Genomic DNA, 19,968 nt, shown 5'->3' with positions numbered 1-19,968 from the left:
GAAGACTTACTAGAGGCAATGAAAAGTTTTTCAAAAAGACCAGATACTTGGAGAAATTTTGAGAAATTGAGACAGGAAAGTGGGGAACATCCATCTAAGTTCCTCGATAGAGTGATTGAAGTAGCAGAGGATGTGCTTGGATTTGAAAATTTAACTGAACAAAATCTCCAACACATAAGGAAACAATTTGTGAAAGGCAGTAACACACCAATAAGATCATATTTTAAACCTCAATGCCCAGATTGGGAAATACTAAGTCTGGAAAATTTAAGAAAAACTGCAACTCACATATTTTCAGGTCATAAAGAAATGCTAGAAGAAAAAGATGAAATAATAAAAGACCTTAAAGCCAAGCTCAAGGAGGCAAATAGCTCAAGTAAATATAAAGAAATTGAAGAAATAAAAAATCTAGCCACTCTGCAATCATACAAACCCACAAGAAATTACACACAAAGCAATCAAAGGAGAAATGTACCCAGATGTTTCCTCTGTGGAAAAATGGGTCACATGGTCTGGGACTGTTATTTAAAGGCACAATTATTCCAAGCTAATAACAAACAGAGGTCTTGGAAAAGCAACGTAAAGTATAACAGCAATAATACACACAAAAATACAAAATGTTGTGATTGTAATTGCAAGAAATCATTGCAAGCACCAAATTTAGAAACCATGGAGAGATACATCCAACAAGGAGCGAAACCATGTTATTCTCAAGTTGTCTCAGGTATTGCCAAACAAAGTCAGTTATGAAGCCAGGTGCATGGGGTAACATCAAAAAGGAAAAATGGGAAAGGAAATGGGAAAAATGAAAAGGAAGGAGATTGCATGCAAATAGAATTTGGGTTTGCAAAAGCACAAAATAAAACTAAAGAACAGATAGAAGAAGAAATCTAATTAGATAATGATGTAACAGAGATTAAAGAGAAAATTTTCGGAACAGTGGAACAAGTTACAAAGAAAGAGGAAGAAACAGAACTGGCAATAGTCTGTAATACACAAACTGCAAATGAATTAAGCACATGAGCTAACAACAGAAGGGTCCAATGGGGAGGAAAATGCAATAACAGAAAACATTCAAATTAGCAGACCTCCTGGAGACAATGACATGGAAAGCAGGGATGATATTACAAAAGAAAATACCAATGACATAATAGAAAAGCCAATCTTAAATACTTATGCAGAAGAATTCCAACCAATAGTAACTGCACAAGAAAAAGCATACACAAAAATTATTATGCCATCCTTAAGTCTCCATGATAATGCAATTCCATTGCAAACTGATGATGAATTGCAAAATGAATGTTCAAAGCAACAAGAAAAGTCTGTAGTGGAAGAACAAAACTGGGATATGATAGCAGATCCACAGAAAGGAACAAATGCACAAGAACCAAATTTATCAACACAGAACACAGAGTTACAGCATACTAATAGACAAGAGCTTGCAAAAGACTTGGGGAATATAGAAATCACCAAGCAAGAGTCAGTGCAAGACACAAATCACACAGAATCACTATATTCAGTGATGTTTGATTCAGTTCTTTTCACAATTGTCTTCAGCCTCTCTTAATTGTGTTTTGAATTGCATTTTGAGTTCTTCCAAAGCCTGTATCCAATTCACTGGGATTTCTGATTTTTCCTTTGCTGATCCCTCCCCCTCTGTTTCATTCTCTCTTTGCTCATTACCTGTGCAGAAACTGTCTATTGTGATTTCTTTCTTCTTTTTCTGTTGTTTGCTCGAGTTTACCCCTTCTTTGCTCCCCGTATTTGGCTGTGCTCTTGCTCCTCTCATTTTGTTTTGGTTTTGGGGCTGTCAGTCTCCCCTCTTGGAGCTTTGTCAGATCTCTTGGTACAGTCTCTAGGGGAGGAATGTTAGCTTTACTGTCCTCTGGAGGCTTTTGATTGGATTGAGTTCAACTGGGCTGGGCTGTATGTGGTATGAAGCTCTGAGGCTCTGAAGACTCCTGGAAGGCTGGGCTGCCCAGGCTCTCTCCAGTTCTCTCCAGTTGCTTCTCCACTGTCCACAAGTGCCTTTGCCCGCCTCCCTAAACTCTGAGGAGTTCTGATTGAATTAGGTTCAATTGGATTGATCTGGTTGTGCCCCGAGGCAAAGGTGAGGCTGGAGCCTGATAGAGGGACCCAGCCATGCCCCGTCTCTCCCTGGCTTCCTTCCCACTGTCCAAGCTGGATGCTCTGAGCCCGGTGCCCCGCTGCTCACAAGGTAGACCCTCCAAACCAGCACCTTTGCCCGCTCAGAGGTTCCCGCTGCTGCCATGGGCTCAGCGCTCTGGGTTGTGGGGGAGGGGTCCTGGGACCTACCCTCTGCCTTCCTCTTAGCCCTGAGTATTCTCACATTCCAGCTTTTGGGGGGCATACCTTTTGATTTGAGTCCAGAAGGAGGGTTCCCCGCTTTTGTCCTGTTGTTCAGCTTGGATTTCGGTGCCCTAGGAGCATTCAGTCTGTATCGGTAAGGAAGGGTCTTCCACGAGGTCTGAACTTTTGCTGCTTGCTAAGCCACCATCTTGACTCCACCCCATGATGTTTGATTCAGAAAATGAAGAAGACCAAGAAACTTATGAATATATCAAACCTTACAATCAAGATCACAATGCTTTACAAGAGGAGGAGACAGATAATTACATTAACAACTCAAATCAAGAACAAATGATTCGGTCAGAAAAGTTAGTTAAGGACATAAACTACACAATCTCATTAGAAGAAATGCTGGCAGCATTGGGAGTCAAGAATTACCAAGAACTTTGTGAAAAGTATGAGGAAGTGGATAACGACACTAAATTTGCAGTGCAACAAAATCATATACCTGATCCAAAACAAAGAGAAGAAGAAGCAAACAATGTAATGATCCTATCACATCTTCCTTTCTCTGACATAGAACTTCTCACAAACTAGACTGTCAATTAACAAAAAATATATAAGCTTTACAAACAAAAATACCAGAGTTGCATGAAATGGGCTTGATACAACAAACAGGACTCCTGGATTACAATTTGCAAAACATCAAACCAGGAGATATAGTATACTTAAAATTTTTCAATAGAAAATTGGCTACAGACATAAAAATGGACTGGGCCACATTAAGTATTGCTTACCACCCCAACAGCTATAAAAGTTGCAGAGAAAGACTCATGGTTTCACTGTTCCCACGTGAAACCATAAAAAATTTAACATCACTGTAACAGACATAGAAAAAGAATTAGGCAAAAGATAGGGCTGAGAAATGGAAACAAAAACTGATTAACATAAAAAGTACAACACAAAGAAGTAATAGCGACACATAATGTTCGAGACAACTTTCCAGCCCAGAGGAAAAGCAACCCAGAGGAAAAGCAACCAGAGGAAAAGCATCCCAGAGGAAAAGATTTTAAACCAGCCCAGAGGAAAAACATCAAGAAAAGATGCTAGAGACAAGAAACAAAGAGGAAAAGCTGAAATGGACAGCTAAGACTTTGGATTTTGTAAATTTGTTTATATAAGAAGAGGACAGATCAAAAAGGAGACTTATGTGTAAGACTGAGTGTGTTGAAATAATAAAACAAAAGTAATTTCACATATTAGGGAAATAGCATGCATCACTACATAACATGGAAGAAAGAAGAGATCCATCAGTCAACATGAGAAGTGGAAATCTGAAGAAACTTGATAAATATTAATTCAACTCAACACTATTAGACACAAAACAAAATCACAAACTGACATATTGAGAGACCTTGTTTATATAAACAAGTGTCTGAAATTGTATTTATGCAAAATATAAATATGTATATAGTTAGTTCCATAAGATCTTAGGCAAATAGAAAGATCAATAGATATTTCTATTTGACTGATATCATGATGTGGAACAATGTATATTGTTGTATTTATATGTAAATAATTTCTATAATAATGTATTAGTTTTAGTTAACTTAGAGTAAGTATTATTAGCACTAAGATTCAAATTTCTTGTAATAGTTTTGTTCAACATTTATTGTACTGAATTTATTGTAAACCCCTAAAACTACCCTTACCCAAACTTCCCTGAAAAAGATTCCTTAAAGTAGATTTAGTAAATTGGTAACTATAATATAAATAAGTGACCTTGGGAAGGTCACAACAAAAAATGGGACAATTGTAGAAAGGAAACTAGACTGACAGTTGGTGGGGGAAGGGTCATCTGGGAGTGGCAGTTAGGTCTTGTGACTATCACTTCTTTCCTGCCAGGAGTGGCGGTTGGATCTTGTGACTAGCACTTCCTTCCTGTGGGGGTTGCAACTTGCTTCCTGGTGTTGGAGGAGAGAGGAGCTTATTCAGCCCAGTCTGGTGTGGTGTGCCTCTTCTTGGTTCAGCCCGAAGATTTTGGCCCAATCACTTCTGAAGGTCAGAAATGTTCTTATTTGCTTTCTGTCTACTGCTAAGATTCTGAATTAGACTAAGCAGGACTGATATAGAGTAGACGGCAGTGGGGGAACCCTCCGCCAGCCTCTGGGGCCTGGCCTCAACTCTGAAGCTAAGGAAAAAACTCCGATCCCAACTGATTATTAAACTTTATATTATTTGAATTCGCAGTCAGATAAGTGGACTATCTTATCTGATCATAGAGGGAGCTGAACTTCAGTTCAGTCATTTCAGGACAAACAGTCCTTATCGGACCCCTGCTGCTTCCTCTCAGCAGGGGGCATCTCTCTCCTTTGCTTCACTGAGCGATATTCTCTCTCTTCCCTCAGCTCCTTCAACCTCCCATTATCCCCTGTGTTTTCCAATTCTCCATTTCCTTTCCCAATAAATATTACACTTGCCTCCCTCACCTCACAATACTTCTTGAAGCCTTTGCTTCTTACCTACCTCCTGAGTGAACTATAATAGATACTAGTTTTCTTTCTCAGTCAAGGGGTTTATTGGGATAACAGGATGGGAAACTGAGGTAAGAGGGATGAGGATTTCCCTAATCTAAAATGAGATAAAATTGAGGGTTTGGGGAATCACAAGTGTGTTTCTTAGACAGTTAGGAAGATGGAGGACAGCTGTTTGAATCTTCTTTCTTCTTCACCAAGAAAATCTCTTCTTCAGTGTCAACTTCAACTGCTCAGAACCAGAGAAACCTAAAAAAACATATCAGCTTCACAAAGATCATTCAGCTTCAAACCTCCAAGGAGTGAGAGTGTGACTTCCAGTGAGAGACACAGAGACCAAAAGCCAAGTTTCTCCTCTCCATGTGGCCAGCAAAAAACCCCAACTGCCCCTCCTGGTAACATTCCATTGGAATCTTCTCTTGACTGACATCTAGAGCTAGATCTCCAGCCCTGCATCTTGGTCCACAAGTACTGCAAAACCTCTCTCTCTTCATGACTCGATCACAGAGTGCAATATGTGGGGTAATATGATTTTATAAAATCTCGGAGTAATACAAAGTCTCAATCTAATCATCTACACTAAAGCAATAAATTTCATGAAAAATACATATTTTCCTGATTTAGCTATATAGGTTGACAGGCATTTAATTGATTAATATATGAATCTTGAACAGGTTATACAGATAAAAACAAGCTGAGCTCAAAATTAAATCATAAGAGGTGTAAGAAATATAATTGATTTTTGACCAAGTATGAGAGTTATAAAAGTGGTATTTTGGTCACCAATTATAAAATATTATCCCTTAAGTCAAAATGACTGTGAGGAATTTTTATTTACAACAGGGTAGAGATAGTGAGAATGTGAAATGTAGGAAAGAGACAGAGTCTTAAGAAGCCTACCAGCTGTAAGTGCTTCTCCAGTGAAGTGAAGTCCAAGTCAGCACCCCATCAGGGGCTTCCACAAGTCCCGATCTCCATGTGAAAGTCTGATAGTCTCCAGCAAGTCAATGCAGAATCCAAGAAAAGAATCTTTCCAAATATCAGGAAGGGATGGGAATGCAGTCCCAGACCATGTTGGTCTCTTTTTATACCCCTTTTTCCATGTCATTTCCTGTCTCTTCCCCTCTTCACAGAAACTAATCAAAGTCTCTCAAGTAGCCTAGCACTGCTCAGAGGGCAAAGTCTGTGGGATCCACCTCTCATCCTGTGAGAGTATAAACTCTTATCAAAGGATTCGCAAGTTTCTGACTGACTGAGTTAAAAGTGTGGAGTTCTCTAAGTACTTGGTTGAGATAAAGAAATTTCCTTTCACAGAGGAAATAGGGTTGGATTGATAGGAAGTATTACTTAACACTTTGGATCAATGACTCCAAACTTCTTTTGAGAAAATCCATGTTTTTAAAAGCAAGAAATGGTCTGTATGGGTAGATATAAAGGAATGCAATAAACACAGCTTTACTGTCATGTCTTAGAATCTTTTCTTTCCTCAAAACTCAGCTTAAGCACTGTATTCTACTACATGAAGTTGTATAGTCAACAAGCATTAATTAAGTTAACTACATGCCAGACACTGTGCTAAGCCTCAGAGTATAAATATAGAGAAAGACAGTCTCTACCCTCTAGAAGTTTACATTCTAAAAATAAAAATTGTCTTTAAATGGAGGTTCTGGGCAGAACCATCTAATCACAGGGCTAAGAGTATTAGGAAGTGTGAATTCTAAGGCAGAAATGACTTTCTAGGATGAAGATGTTTCTAGGGCATGGGAGAAGAACCTAATGAGAAATGAAGTGAATAAAAGTCTCTCTAGATCCAACTAGTTTCTTATACTTTTACCCTTTCCCATCACTTTGTATTGATTTTGTATTTATTTGTATTTTTTCCAGAAATAATTTCATTAAAAGTCAGAACAAACTTTAAGGCATAGTATTACATCAGTTTTCCAAATAATGAAAACTCCTCAAATAGTTGTTTCCCATATTTAGGACAAATTACTCTCACATAAAATTTTCAGTGAAGATAATTCCTTTTTAATTACAAAAATACAAAAATATTAATGATATATAATAAATAATATTTATATTGTTATGTATAATAAAATTCATGTTCAACTGCAGCTCATTCTCAAATGAATTTCCCCTAATTTTAGAAAACAATACCAACTCAATGCAGTATTACCCTCACATGTTTAAAAACATTCATTCAAAACCCAAACAACAACCAAAAAACAACAAAAACTCAACAACTCATTTTACTATACATATATAGTTGATATTTAAAAATTTTCCCCAAGTTGCTAAATTAACTTTTCTTTTTTTAAATTTAAGGTTTCCTGTGTTTTCTATTGCTAAGTTGGCTGCTTTTGATTAAACAAAGGAATCAGAAGTATTAACTTAATAATCTACTATATAACATTCTCCAACTATATATAGTGAATTGTAGTCTGGTACAACAGACCAAAATAACTTCAGGATAAATATATAGGCATTATCTCCTCTGTAAGGTAGACCATAAGCTTCACAAAGGAATGTTTATTCATTTAATGATTACCATTTTTTGTACAGTGCCAGGCAGTAGTGCATGCTTTCTGGTTAATTTACTGATTTACTACTTACTGCCTTCCTCTTGGATTTTTGTCCTGGTGATCTTTGAGGGATGTGAACTATAATTTTTTGTTCATTACAACTTTTTTATTTCGATTTTGTCAGAGTAAATTATGAGAGATAGAGACACATTTTTAATGAATGTAATTCAATGGCAAAACTGGAGGAGATTTAAGCATTAATTTTATAAGTAACTGAAGATAATAACTTTGAGTCTAGTAACATTTAAAAAACTCTGTTAGTGAAATTATAATGATAAAGTGAAGGGAGATCACGTTCTCTCTCAGAAAACTGATTAGATAATAATCAGAAGTGTAAAAATAAATTGTTGAGTTATAAAAATGAAATATTTATATGGGAAACTTACCAAAACAGGTTCAAAACTGGTTTGATACTTTTGATAGAGGTAATCAAAAGTATCTTCAGGGATGAAGTGAAGCTCAAATGTGAACTTCCCTTCAGGGCCAGGTACAAGGATGCTAAAGAGACTCTATTTATTGAAATATATGAGGATAATAATGAAGATTTATAATTCTAAGGGATTACGAATCCACCGAAATAAACTCCCTGGTTCTGTAAGGAACCACTTCTCCTGTGTTTCACAGGCTACACTACTCCTCTCTGATTTGACTAATCCAAATTTATACTATTTAAATAAAAACTACCACTGTTGTCCTTATAAATCTTAACTTCGCCTTCAAATTATAAAATAGTAAAGGCTAGCTACTTGAGTCTCAACAAGAATCAAGTTAGAACTCTAAGCCTTAACAGACTCAGAGGCCAAACCCAGGACCAGGTTTTTCTTTGGTCTTTTCAGAGTTAAACAATCTATAAAAACTGCAATAGATAGTAAATAGTGTTTTTCAAGCTGGGAAAGGAAAATGCTGAACTCCTTAAGGCCTTTCCCTCAGACAGAGAGAGAGGCAAAGATGTTACCTCCTCCAGCCCTGAGAGAGAGTCTCTCATAGTGTGTCTCTGCCAACTGCCAGAGAGAGTAACTGACACAGAAAAATGGTTATAACTGTCAACAATTGAAATTAACATGCTCTCTCTGCTTCAAACTCTACTTCATTCTCAAACCAGCTACTTTACTTCTTATCCTTAAATTAATAAAATAATACTTATTTTCTAATATCATCCTTACAGAAAACTGCTCCTGTACTTTAAAAAGAATTTTCAATTCATTTAGATTTATTTTAATTTACTATTTAGCAAACTATTATAATAGTGGGATTGACAGAGGGGGCCTCAGAAACAGGAAACCAGCTGCTGGAGGGGGCTGATTAATGTGTAGCCACTTCCTCCTTCTTCCACTAAGCTAGTCAATCTTAATGGAGTCTGGACCTGACCAAGAATGAGTCAACCCCTCCCAACTTTCTTCTCTATGAACTTTGAAATCTTCCCTCCTATTACAAACTTCAGAGACAGTCTTTGGTATACTAAATGGCTAATTTACTTCTTGGGAGAGAAAGAGAAAAAGGAGAAAAGGTAGGACAGAGGGACTGGGGAGACCCTAACCCTATCTTTCTATAGCTATATTTGATGGAGGGATTAAACTGTCTTTCAAGGGTGAAATGATGATTCAGGATAATCTTCAATAACAAAGGCAGAAACACTTTTCTTCAGCACAGCCAGGTAGGAAAAGGTATGTGGAAAAACAACTCTGCTCCCTAGCTCTGGTCAGAGTCTCTGGTGAGAGAGTGAATGAGAGAAGTGAGTGACCAGACCTAGTTCTGGCCAACAGTTTTTTCTTCTTTGAATCTTCATTGGAATTCTATGGAATTCTCTTCCCCTGCTGGCTCATGACTGCTCCATCTGCTTCTCTTGGGTCCATTTTCATTACATTTCAATTTTTACTCTGCTTTTTGCCATTCTTCCTTGATTACACTGTTTAATAAAAAGTTATTATTAAGTAAATATCACAAACAGTTAAGAATGTGAATTCTAATAATACATTAGAATTTGTATGTCTTCCTTTTTAAATTATGGATGGAATTGAAGAAAATCTTCCTTTTGGGCTTAAATTATATAGATAATGACCTTAGTCCTGATAATTTCTAATCCTGAGCTTTTCTAAATTCTCATCTGTTGTTGTTTAGTTGTGTCCAACACTTTATAACTCCACTTAAGGTTTTCTTGGCAAAGACACTGGAGTGATTTGTGATTGCCTTTCCAGCTCATTTTATAAATGAGGAAACAGACAAATAGGGTTAAGTGACTTGCCCAGGGTCACTCAACTAGCAAGTGTCTGAAGACCAGATTTGAACTCAGGTTTTACTGACTCTAGGTCCAATTTCTATCCATTGCACAACCTACCTACTCATAAATATTCATTGCTAGTAGTGATAATTAAATTCATTTCCACATTTGCTTCATTGTTAAGAATATAGATTATTTTTGAGTCATTTGATTCAAAGCTAAAACTGATGGTAGACTTTACGGAAAATACCATCAAAAGAAATGTGCTGGGGGCAGCTGGGTAGCTCAGTATATTGAGAACCAAGTCTAGAGGTGGGAGGTCCTAGGTTCAAATCTGGCCTCAGACACTTCCCAGTTGTGTGACCCTGGGCAAGTCACTTGACCCCCATTGCCTAGCCCTTACCACTCTTCTGCCATGGAACCAATACACAGTATTGATTCCAAGACGGAAGGTAAGGGTTAAAAAAAAAAAGAAATGTGCAAAACGATGAAAAAGAATCTTTTCCTATTTGCATGTAAGCAAATAGATACACCTTGCATGCAAAATTACAAACTGCAGTGGTCATAAAAGGGTACATATTGTTTTCTCCTAGAAACCCATGTCAATGTACTTACAAAAAATTAAGGAAGTATTTTGTGAAAATAACTTCAGCCTCATACAAAAGAATCTCTCTCTGGAGACAGGAGACACAATAAAGACAGGAAAAAAATCACTGCAAAACCTTAATAACATAAATATTTCTCTTCAACATTTTGGTTGGAAATTAATACAAAAGCTCTGATATTAGACATTGGAGTTTCCTATCTGAAAACATGCCAAATGCAATGAAGACCATCTTTATGATCATGATTATTGGATTGTTCATGATGGGGATTTTGGGGAATGGATTCATTGGACTGGTGAATTTCACTGACTGGGTTAAGAGAAGGAAAATCTACTTGGTTGATTTCATTCTTACCGGTTTAGCCATCACCAGAATTGGTTTGTTGTTCTCGTTGCTACTAAATGGATTTTTAGTGGTTTTTCACCCAGAAGTATATGAGTATGCTAACATAATGAGAATTATGGATAACTTCTGGACAATTTCCAACTATTTAAGTGTCTGGTTTGCTACATGCCTCAGTATATTCTACTGCTTGAAGATAGCCAATTTCTCCCACTTTCTTTTCCTCTGGTTGAAATGGAGAATTAACAGAGTGATTCCCATAATTCTACTGGCATCGTTGTTCATGTCTGTATTCATTAACTTTCCAATAATAGAGAAATTTAATGAGGATTTCAGGAGCCTGGTAAGCAGGAGGAACAAGAGAAATACTCCAATACTCCAAATGAATAATTCTACATACTTTAACACTCTGGTTTTCCTCAATCTGGGAACTCTCTTTCCCTTTACTGTGTCCCTGATCTCATTTTTCCTGTTAATTCTTTCCATGTGGAGACATACCAGGAAGATAAAGCTCAATGCCATGAATGGTAGAGATCCCAGTACAGAGATCCATCTGAGAGCCATGAAAGCTATAATCTCTTTCCTCATCCTCTTTATCATTTACTGTTTGGCCTTTCTCATAGCCACATCCAGCTACTTTTTCCCAGAGAGTGAACTAGCAATGATATTTGGTGAGATAATTGCAGTCATCTACCCCTCAGGCCACTCATTTATCCTGATTTTGGGGAACATCAAGCTGAGGCAGACATCCTTGAGTGTACTACAGCAAATGAAAAATTGCCTCAAAGGAAGAAATCCTTAGTACCCTAGACCAATCTGTGCAGAAACAAATAACTTCTAGTGGAAAGAAAGCAATTGAGTGAGAGCTCTTGTAGAATCTTTCTTACTTCCCTAAGTTTTTCCATTAGTTTCATGTTTGTGTTTTGGATATTATTGAAAGTGTTTGAAATTTTCATGGCTCTGTCTCAGGAAATAGCATATAGAATAAGGCAATTCATTGATTTTACTCCCATGTCACCATCCTCCTTCCAGGACAACTTTACATAGAGAGAAGTAGCTTCAGCATAGATAGAGTCTGACCTGCATGGATCATGGGGCTCAAAGTGAATTCTGCAAGGAGTGTTCCTTGTATATCACTAACATTCCACTCCTTAATCCCAGTGTTTCATTTTAACCACAGTACTCAAGGCAAACAAAAATAGAGGAAAAAAACCCCCAAAATCCAGTCAATCACTACTCTAAAGATTGAAACGAAGAGAAAAACAATTTGCCCTTTCTTTTTTAACATACATTTTGAACGCATACACATTTTCTCTTCTTAAAAAATCCTTTGTATTAAAAAAAAATCACTGTAGTAATGTATGTTTAAGAAAATGAATGAAAAGAGAGTATACACATAGTTTACTTCACATAGTATTTTGCATATAGCAGGTGCTCCTTAAATATTTGTGGAAGGAAGAAGGGAGGGAGGGAAGGAAGAAGAGAGAAAGGGAGAAAAGAAGAAATGAGGGAAGGAAGTAAAGAAAAAAGGAAAGAAAAAGAAAGAAAAGAAAGAAGAAAATGATTTTTCTCTTAACCCACAGTGTTTCTAAATGGCAGTGTACCTCTGCCACCAGAGGGCTGGTTAAATATTATATTTGGGGTACAAGATGATTGTTTACTAGATCTTTTGTCCACAGATATGTAAGCATGTTTGCAGCCCCATTCCTCTATATCACCTTTTTCATCTCTATGGAGATATTTGGACTTATTTAGTCTTCTACAAAGGAAGTTAAATGTGTTTAAAGTTTAACTTGTTAAACATGCTACCAAAAGGAAAACTGCCCCAACCATCTCTTGGATGGAAAGAAAAATGAAGCATGTTGGTTCAAATGTACTTTTGGTGTAGGAATCTACCTGATAGAATACAGGGACATTATGTATAAACTGAGCTACTTTTCACTTTTTTGTTTGTTTTTGAGACAGGGTCTCTCTTACTGTCCCCAGAAGAGTAGCTTTTTACTTGCTTCATTTTTCCAACCTGAAGAGGTTTGCCCCTCCCTAGGTGCTCCCCTTTCACTACTAAGGGCTCACCAAATTGTTGCTGGCTGGAGAACTCCAGATCTGCATGAGTCCTTCTGCTTCTTAGAACTCCTGAACTAAAACAATCCACCAGCTTCAGTCTTCCTAGTGGTAGGGATTTCAGGCATGTGCCAGTCCACACCAATCTCTTTTTGTCTCCTGTATTTCTTCACTTAATCTTTCAATTTAGGCTTCAAGAAAAGGAGGGAAACAGCTGGAAAGAGCTAGGGTAATTGGGTACCACATAGAGAAGTGCAGATACTACACCTAGAGCCAGCCAGAAGCATGACTACTATGTCCCTGCAGGTACCAGGAAGAGAGTTAGGCAGCTAGGGGGATATGGTGCAGCAAAAAGAGATGCTGATCCTCAAGTAGAGACTGTGATGGAGTAGAGGTTTTCTCAAACAGAAAAAAAATCTAAAGTTGTTCAAATCTTATTCAGCTGATGAATTGGGTGAAGCTACATTTCTTTTTTTAGTCCATGATACTAAGATGAAGAGTGAGCTTTCTTATTCTTCTCTGGGAATTGTGACCATGTGAAGTTGGAATTCCTTCTCATTCATACCTTTAGAGGTAGGGGGGGAATAGGAGAACCAAGGGATGGGATAGAAGAGTTGAATGTCTTCATAGAGGAAGGCTTGAGTTAGTTGCCTTTTTTGGTTCGTTCTGCATACAATAAACTATATCATCACAGTATGTTAAATTTTTAAATTTATGACTTCAGGGAAATCTATGAATTAAAATAGTAGAAGACATTATGGGGCTGGGGGCTCTTAGCTAGGTCTAGGTAGCAGATTTCATACTTTAGTATTTTAAGTATTAGTACCTTCTAGTCACTAGCTTAAAAATCTGCCTAGCCAGAGAGGGGTGATCAAAGTTGCTTTAGCATTGCCACCTCATGAGTTTAGTAGCAGTACTAGTTTAATTTAGTTTAGTAGAAAACACCTCTAGGTGTTTGCAGAGTAGTCCTCCGGTTCTCAGCAAGGCAGTCTCTTAGGAAAGGCTATCTTACCCAGGCACCATTGAGTACAAATAAGTGATAAGGTGCTGGACTCTCAAATAGAGTGCCACTTGGTAGGCAATTTAGATATTACATTTAGTTTGTGGAATAAATAACTCCCTTGATAGATAATGAACATAGCTACACACTGGGGTTTTTTGGTGGACTTATGTACCCATAGGGCATCTACTTGAGATATCCTTATCTTGGAAATTTTAGTGTTTCTAAGTTTTGGAGCTGAAGGATATTTCTTTGTTGCTGTTAAAGTTTTTTTTTTTTAAACTAAATCAACAAAATAGCTCTAGTAAAGAAACAATATTTCAAAAATTCAAATTGGGAAGAAAAAATTCAGAATAATATAAAATAATAAAACTTTAATATTCCCCCCCTTGAAATTATCCTCTTTCATGAGAAATCTCTCTCTCACTCTCTCTTTCTTCCTCCCTCTCCCCCATCCTTCCATATATATAATTCCAAATGCATTGTTTGTCAAATCTATCAGTTAATAATGCATTGTGTCTCGTCTCTGCTGTAGTGTATAACATAATCAACAGGATTTGAAGCTGTGTACTTTTGGTGACATTGTTGTCCATTTGCATGTAGCATCAAATTCAATATTTGGTTTTCATACGATCATTCTTGGTTGATGCTGTTCAGTTATATTTGTTTGAATTTGCATATGTGTGTCACTCATTTTTTTTGGCTACATGATTCTGCATAATTATTTCTTTGCTATTTCATTTTGATTTGATGAATACAATTTAAACTAAAATCTGACCATGGAAATAGACTTTTTAGAAACCACACGAAGCAATTAATACATAGAAAAGAAGAATTATTTAAAATGTTATATATGCCCAGCTTAAATGATAAATTTTAACTTTTGTGGAAAAAATATCAATGTTTTACTCTGTCTTAGGCATAATGTCTTGCCAATGGACTTGGATGATTCTGGAACAGAAAGTGAGTCTGAGGACTTTGTGCAACTCTAACTCACTTAAATCCATTTCTCTTGCAAGTCAAAACATCAGACTATGATGTCATTGGTCTGCTTCAAAAATGAAAAATAAACAGCAACTGTGATAATCAATTTACAAATATTAACTCATTGATCTTCATAGTAACCCTGTCTGGCAGGTATTATTATGATCTCCATTTTACAGTTGAGGAAATTGAAGCAGAGAGAGGTTAAGTTATTTACTTACCTAGGGTCACACAGCTAAGGCTGGACTTGAATCCATGTCTTCTTGACTCCAGACCCAGTGATTTATCTATGCTACTGCCTAGTTGTCTTTTCATTGTAAAAATGATGGATTATTTTTTGGGTCTTCTGGTTCATAGTTCTACTGATGATAAATCTGACTTGTATGGAAAGTAACATCAAAAGGAATGTACAAAATGAAAGGGAATCAGCCCCAATTTGCATGCAGGCAAACAAGCTCAGCCCTACCATTCATGGAAAATTATAAACTGCAGCAATGATTAAAGGCCACACTTAGTTTCCAGGCTGGAAATCATTATCAAATGTATTTCAAATAAACAAGAATTTTTTTTAAAAAATGAAAATATATCTATCCTTGTCTCATAGTGTATATGGATAGTTTCTTTCTGGAGAAAGGAAACTCTATAACAACAGAGAAAAGGAAAACATTTTAAAGCCTTTGTGCAAAACACAGGTGTCTCTTCAGCAGGTTGGTTGAAAATTTAATGAAAGATTGATACTAGAGATAAAGGTTTTCCCTCTGTAGACATGTACAATGCAATGAAGACCTTCTTCACAATCACAATAATTGGAGAGTTCATAATGGGAATTTTGGGCAATGGATTCATTGGACTGGTGAATTTCATTGACTGGATCAAGAAAAGAAAAATCTACTTAGTTGATTTAATTCTCACCAGCTTAGCCATTTCCAGAATTAGCCTGTTATTTATAATAATGCTAGATGGCCTTATATTGGTGTTTTTTCCAGATGAATATGCCAAGAGTACATTCACGAAAATTATAGATGGCTTGTGGACAATTACCAATCATTTAAGTGTCTGGTTTGCTACCTGCCTTAGCATGTTTTACTGCTTGAAGATAGCCAATTTTTCCCACCCTCTTTTCCTTTGGCTGAAGTGGAGAATTAACAGATTGATTCTTATAATTCTACTGGCATCCATATTCATGTCTGTGTTAATTGTCCTTCCAATAACAGAGAAACTTAATGAAGATTTCAGGGGCCAGATAAACATAAAGAACAAGAGAAATAATACTTTGAAGTTAAAAGTGAGTAAATCTGAATACTTTGGGATCCATATTTTTCTCAATCTGACAACTCTTGTTCCCTTTACTGTATCCCTGATCTCATTTTTCCTGTTAATTCTTTCCATGTGGAAACATACCAGGAAGATAAAACTCAGTGCTATGGATGCTAGAGATCCCAGCACAGAGATCCATTTGAGAGCCATGAAAGCTGTAATCTCTTTCCTCATCCTCTTTGTTATTTATTGTTTGGCCTTTCTCATAGCCACATCCAGCTACTTTTTCCCAGAGAGTGAACTAGCAGTGATATTTGGTGAGATAATTTCAGCCATCTACCCCTCAGGACACTCATTTATCCTGATTTTGGGGAATATCAAACTGAGGCGGACATCCCTGAATGCACTACAGCAAATGAAGCATTGTCTCAAAGGAGAGAAATCCCTTGTGCCCTAGACCAACCTTTGCAGAAATGAGTATCTTCTAGTGGAAAGAAAGCAATGGGGAATTTTTGTTGAACTTTTCTTACTTCCCTCAGTTTTTCTGTTATTTTGAGTTGTTTGTTTTTGGACATTATTGAAATTGTTGGGCATTAGAGGAAAAACATTACATATGTCTTCAAATTCTTGGAAAGTCATCATGTAGAACGGTAAGATGTCCTGCACAAATGAAGGGCAAATTTTGACTTAACATAAGAAAATATATTTTAAAAAATTTGGATATCCCAAAATTGAATGGATTTAAAATCAATATAATTAATTGCTGCTTATTTGAGATGTTCAAGCATAATGTATAACCTCAAGAGAATATTAGGAACAAGATTTGCTTCCTTGTCATGTGATTGCAATCATATCTTTACACATTTTTTCAGACTATAACATTTTACAATTTTAAATACTGAGTTAACTTGAGTAAAACAAAATTATCCTTTGTGTTACATTTGGCTATAATAAAAAACATCATATATACTAAATCTTTATTTTTTTTCTTGTTTACATATCATAGTCTTCTAATGTTAGTAGTTTGATATTTTGGTAGAACCATGCTTTAGTTTTTGTTGTTAATACTTTGATTGATGCAAATAGCAGCTACTCTATGATTCCTCATTTTGTTCCATATTTATTTGTTTTTTCATATCTTTCTATAGAATATACTCAATATAATGGTCTTTATTTTGTCCTGTTAATTCCTTGATGATGCCAATATATTACTATATCTTTTAGTAAACTATTAAGACCAAGTTCACATTAACCAGTTAATCAATGAATTAAAAAGCATTTATCAGACACGTAAAGTGTGATATGGCTTGTTTGAGAAAAAAAAGATTTTTGATGTGATTTTATTTTATTTCATCAAAAGCGATGATCATGCATCTGTGATTCTATTGTCACTAAGATCACTAAGAATGTCTGATATTGACCAGATGAACTTGATTTCTATTAATTGTCCCGTCTTTCTTCAGTTTTCTATCAGTAGAATTCTGGATTTTGTCTGAAAATGCACAGTGCCTTTTTTTTAGTAACATGTAGAAACATGTCTTTTGACATTTTGAAATTCAGATTTTCTTCCTCTTTATCTCCCTCACCCAGGCAGTGAATAATTTGATATTGGTTATACCCATACTTTCATGTAATACATGTGTCCATATTGCTCATTTAATGATGGAAGACATATATGCCACATATAATATAAATCTCATGAAAGAAACAGAGTGGAAGATGGCATGCTTCAATATGCATTCAGATTTCAATCTTCTATGGCTGTGGATGGTATCATAAGTCCATTGTGATTATCTTGGACACTTGTTTGGCTGATAACAATTTAGTCCTTCAGTTGGACATACACATTTCATTTCTCTCTTTTTTGTGGGTTTTTAATGCTGTTATTTTAAAGAATTTATCTAACTTCAGTGAAACATTCAATAGTTACAGCATTTCAATGACTATTAGAACTACAGCAATAGCCTTTGGTATACTAAAATCATGCATTTCTGGATCATTCAATAACCTGTTTAAACAGAATTAGTCTCACCAGAGATTAAAGAACAGTACAGCAGAAACAACAACCAAAAAACAGCACTAAAAACTGTCATTGCTTTGAAGTAATCGAGTTAATTCTGTAAAAACAAACAACAATCTCCAAAATGATCTAATTAGCTAGAGGGGTGTTACTGATTTCTCTATAGTTCTACATAGGTTTCTTGAAGTTGGTAGACAATGAAAAATACCAGTTTAAAAATACCTTTTACCTTTTGCTATGAAAGAAAAAAAATTGTCACATGCAAGATAATACAAAGGTTGGAATACTGAAAATTGGAAAATAGTACATTTTTGATGAAACTCACCTTTTCATTCAAAGCTATATCAAATATATTGTCTGAAGTTCAGTGAGTCTGTAAGATCTAGACATCTTTATCAGACTATAAAAAAATAATTCTCCCAAAATTGTTTATGTTTTTTTTTTTACTTCTAATGAGTTTAGAAATATTTTAGTGAATGCTAAATTCTGACAAATATACTGATATGCTGAAAAGCAGAATCATTTTGGAATTTTAGAAATTTCCTTATTGAATATACAAAAGTGCAACACAACCTTTCATTATGCCACATTTCATGAAAGGTTAAGAAATTTATCCAAGAAAGAGAGATAAACATTCTTGAATGGCCTGGAAAGTTAACTCATTTTAAGTCCTCTGAAAAATTAATGGATTCTAAACAAAGCTTAGAAAACTGCTCTGTTGATCAAAGTGATACTTAATAACCAGTGTGATGAAAGTATAGTTTCATGATTAATTAAAGAAAATGTATCAAAAGCTTATAAACTCATTGTCAAATCATGTTAAAATGAGATAGAAACTGGAGGAAATATTTAATGAAAATTTTATTATGTACAAAGCTATGTTTTAATTGTATAAGCAAGTAAATTTAAAATTAAAAAAAATTATTGAGCATTATTTATATTCTCCTGTACTATGTACTAATAATTTTGCAAGGCATTTCATTTACAAAGATAAAAAAAATCATTGCTCTCAAGGAGCTTACATTCTGTCAGGATAAATGACATGTATATATATATATATACATATATATATGTAAATAGGTAAATACAAAATATATAGAAAGAAAATACATGGAAATTTTCAGGAGGACATTGACATCAGCAGCTAAGGGGATTGAGAATGGCCTTATGTTGGATATAACATTTGAGCTGTTCTTGGAAAGGTGCTAGTGAGTTTTAGAAGCAGAAGTAAAGAACAACAAAATTCTAGGAATCAAGGACAGATTATCTTCCATCATGGAGGCTAAATGGAATGTCATGTATGAGGAAGAACAAGTAGGCCAGTGTAATTGTACCATAGAATGTCTGAAGGACAATAATGGATAATAAGTTTATTAAGGTAGGCTAGACCTAGATTGTAAAAGGCTTTACATTCCAGAAAGAGGAGTTTATATTTGCTCATAGGTGGAATAGGAGTCCCCTAAAGATTCTTGAGGAGTGATATCTATGTTGAAAACTAATTGAAGGAGGAAGAAAAGCCAAGGAGAACAATTGAAAGGCTATTACAATGACATAGCTAAAGATGTTTGAGAGCTCAAACTAGGATGGTGGAGAAAATGATGTATAGTCCAAATGTACTGTGGAGGGATATATGGAGTAAGGGATAGAGGAGAATCTGAGTTTAGGAATGCAGGTGAGGGGAAGGACAATGATGTTCTCAGTAGAAATAAGGAAATTAGCAAGAAGGATGATAGAGTAGAGAGCACAGTCAGGGAGAAAACAATTAGCTTCATTTTGGACATGTTGAGTTGGAGTTGTGTATGTATGTTATATCCAAGGAGAAATACCCAAAAGGCACTTAGTGATGCTGGAGTAGGGCTCAAGAGACTGGGCTGAATATTTGGGAGACTGCTACATTGAGATAATATTTGAATCCAGAGGTGGTAATGAGATTTCCATAAGCAACTGTATAGAGAAAGAAAAGAAGGCATAGGATAAAGCCAACAATGTGGGGATGATAAATGATGAATCGACAAAGAAGGTTGAGAAGCATTGAGTAATAGGATAGGATGCAGA

At 35.8% G+C, this 19,968-nt stretch overlaps 2 protein-coding genes across 2 annotated transcripts; both read left to right on the top strand.

The window, feature by feature from the left end:
• The first annotated feature begins 10,457 nt into the window (after nt 1–10,457).
• T2R7A (bitter taste receptor Modo-T2R7A) lies at nt 10,458–11,393 on the top strand. The gene is given in 1 exon segment (NM_001039862.1): nt 10,458–11,393. A coding segment is annotated over 1 exon segment (936 nt).
• A 4,009-nt stretch (nt 11,394–15,402) lies between these two features.
• LOC100025571 (taste receptor type 2 member 7-like) lies at nt 15,403–16,392 on the top strand. Its single transcript, XM_007501419.2, has one exon. The coding sequence runs from the start codon at nt 15,403–15,405 to the stop codon at nt 16,348–16,350; it is 948 nt and encodes a 315-aa protein (XP_007501481.1). The 3' UTR covers nt 16,351–16,392.
• The last annotated feature ends 3,576 nt before the right edge of the window (nt 16,393–19,968 follow it).

Source organism: Monodelphis domestica, chromosome 8 (genome assembly GCF_027887165.1).
Source record: "Monodelphis domestica isolate mMonDom1 chromosome 8, mMonDom1.pri, whole genome shotgun sequence".
Taxonomy (NCBI): domain Eukaryota; kingdom Metazoa; phylum Chordata; class Mammalia; order Didelphimorphia; family Didelphidae; genus Monodelphis; species Monodelphis domestica.
This window is presented reverse-complemented; position numbering and strand designations above follow the sequence as displayed.

What these genes read in the sequence shown, in the direction of transcription:
- LOC100025571 (XM_007501419.2), top strand. Translation starts at nt 15,403, where the DNA reads ATGTACAATGCAATGAAGACCTTCTTCACAATCACAATAATTGGAGAG.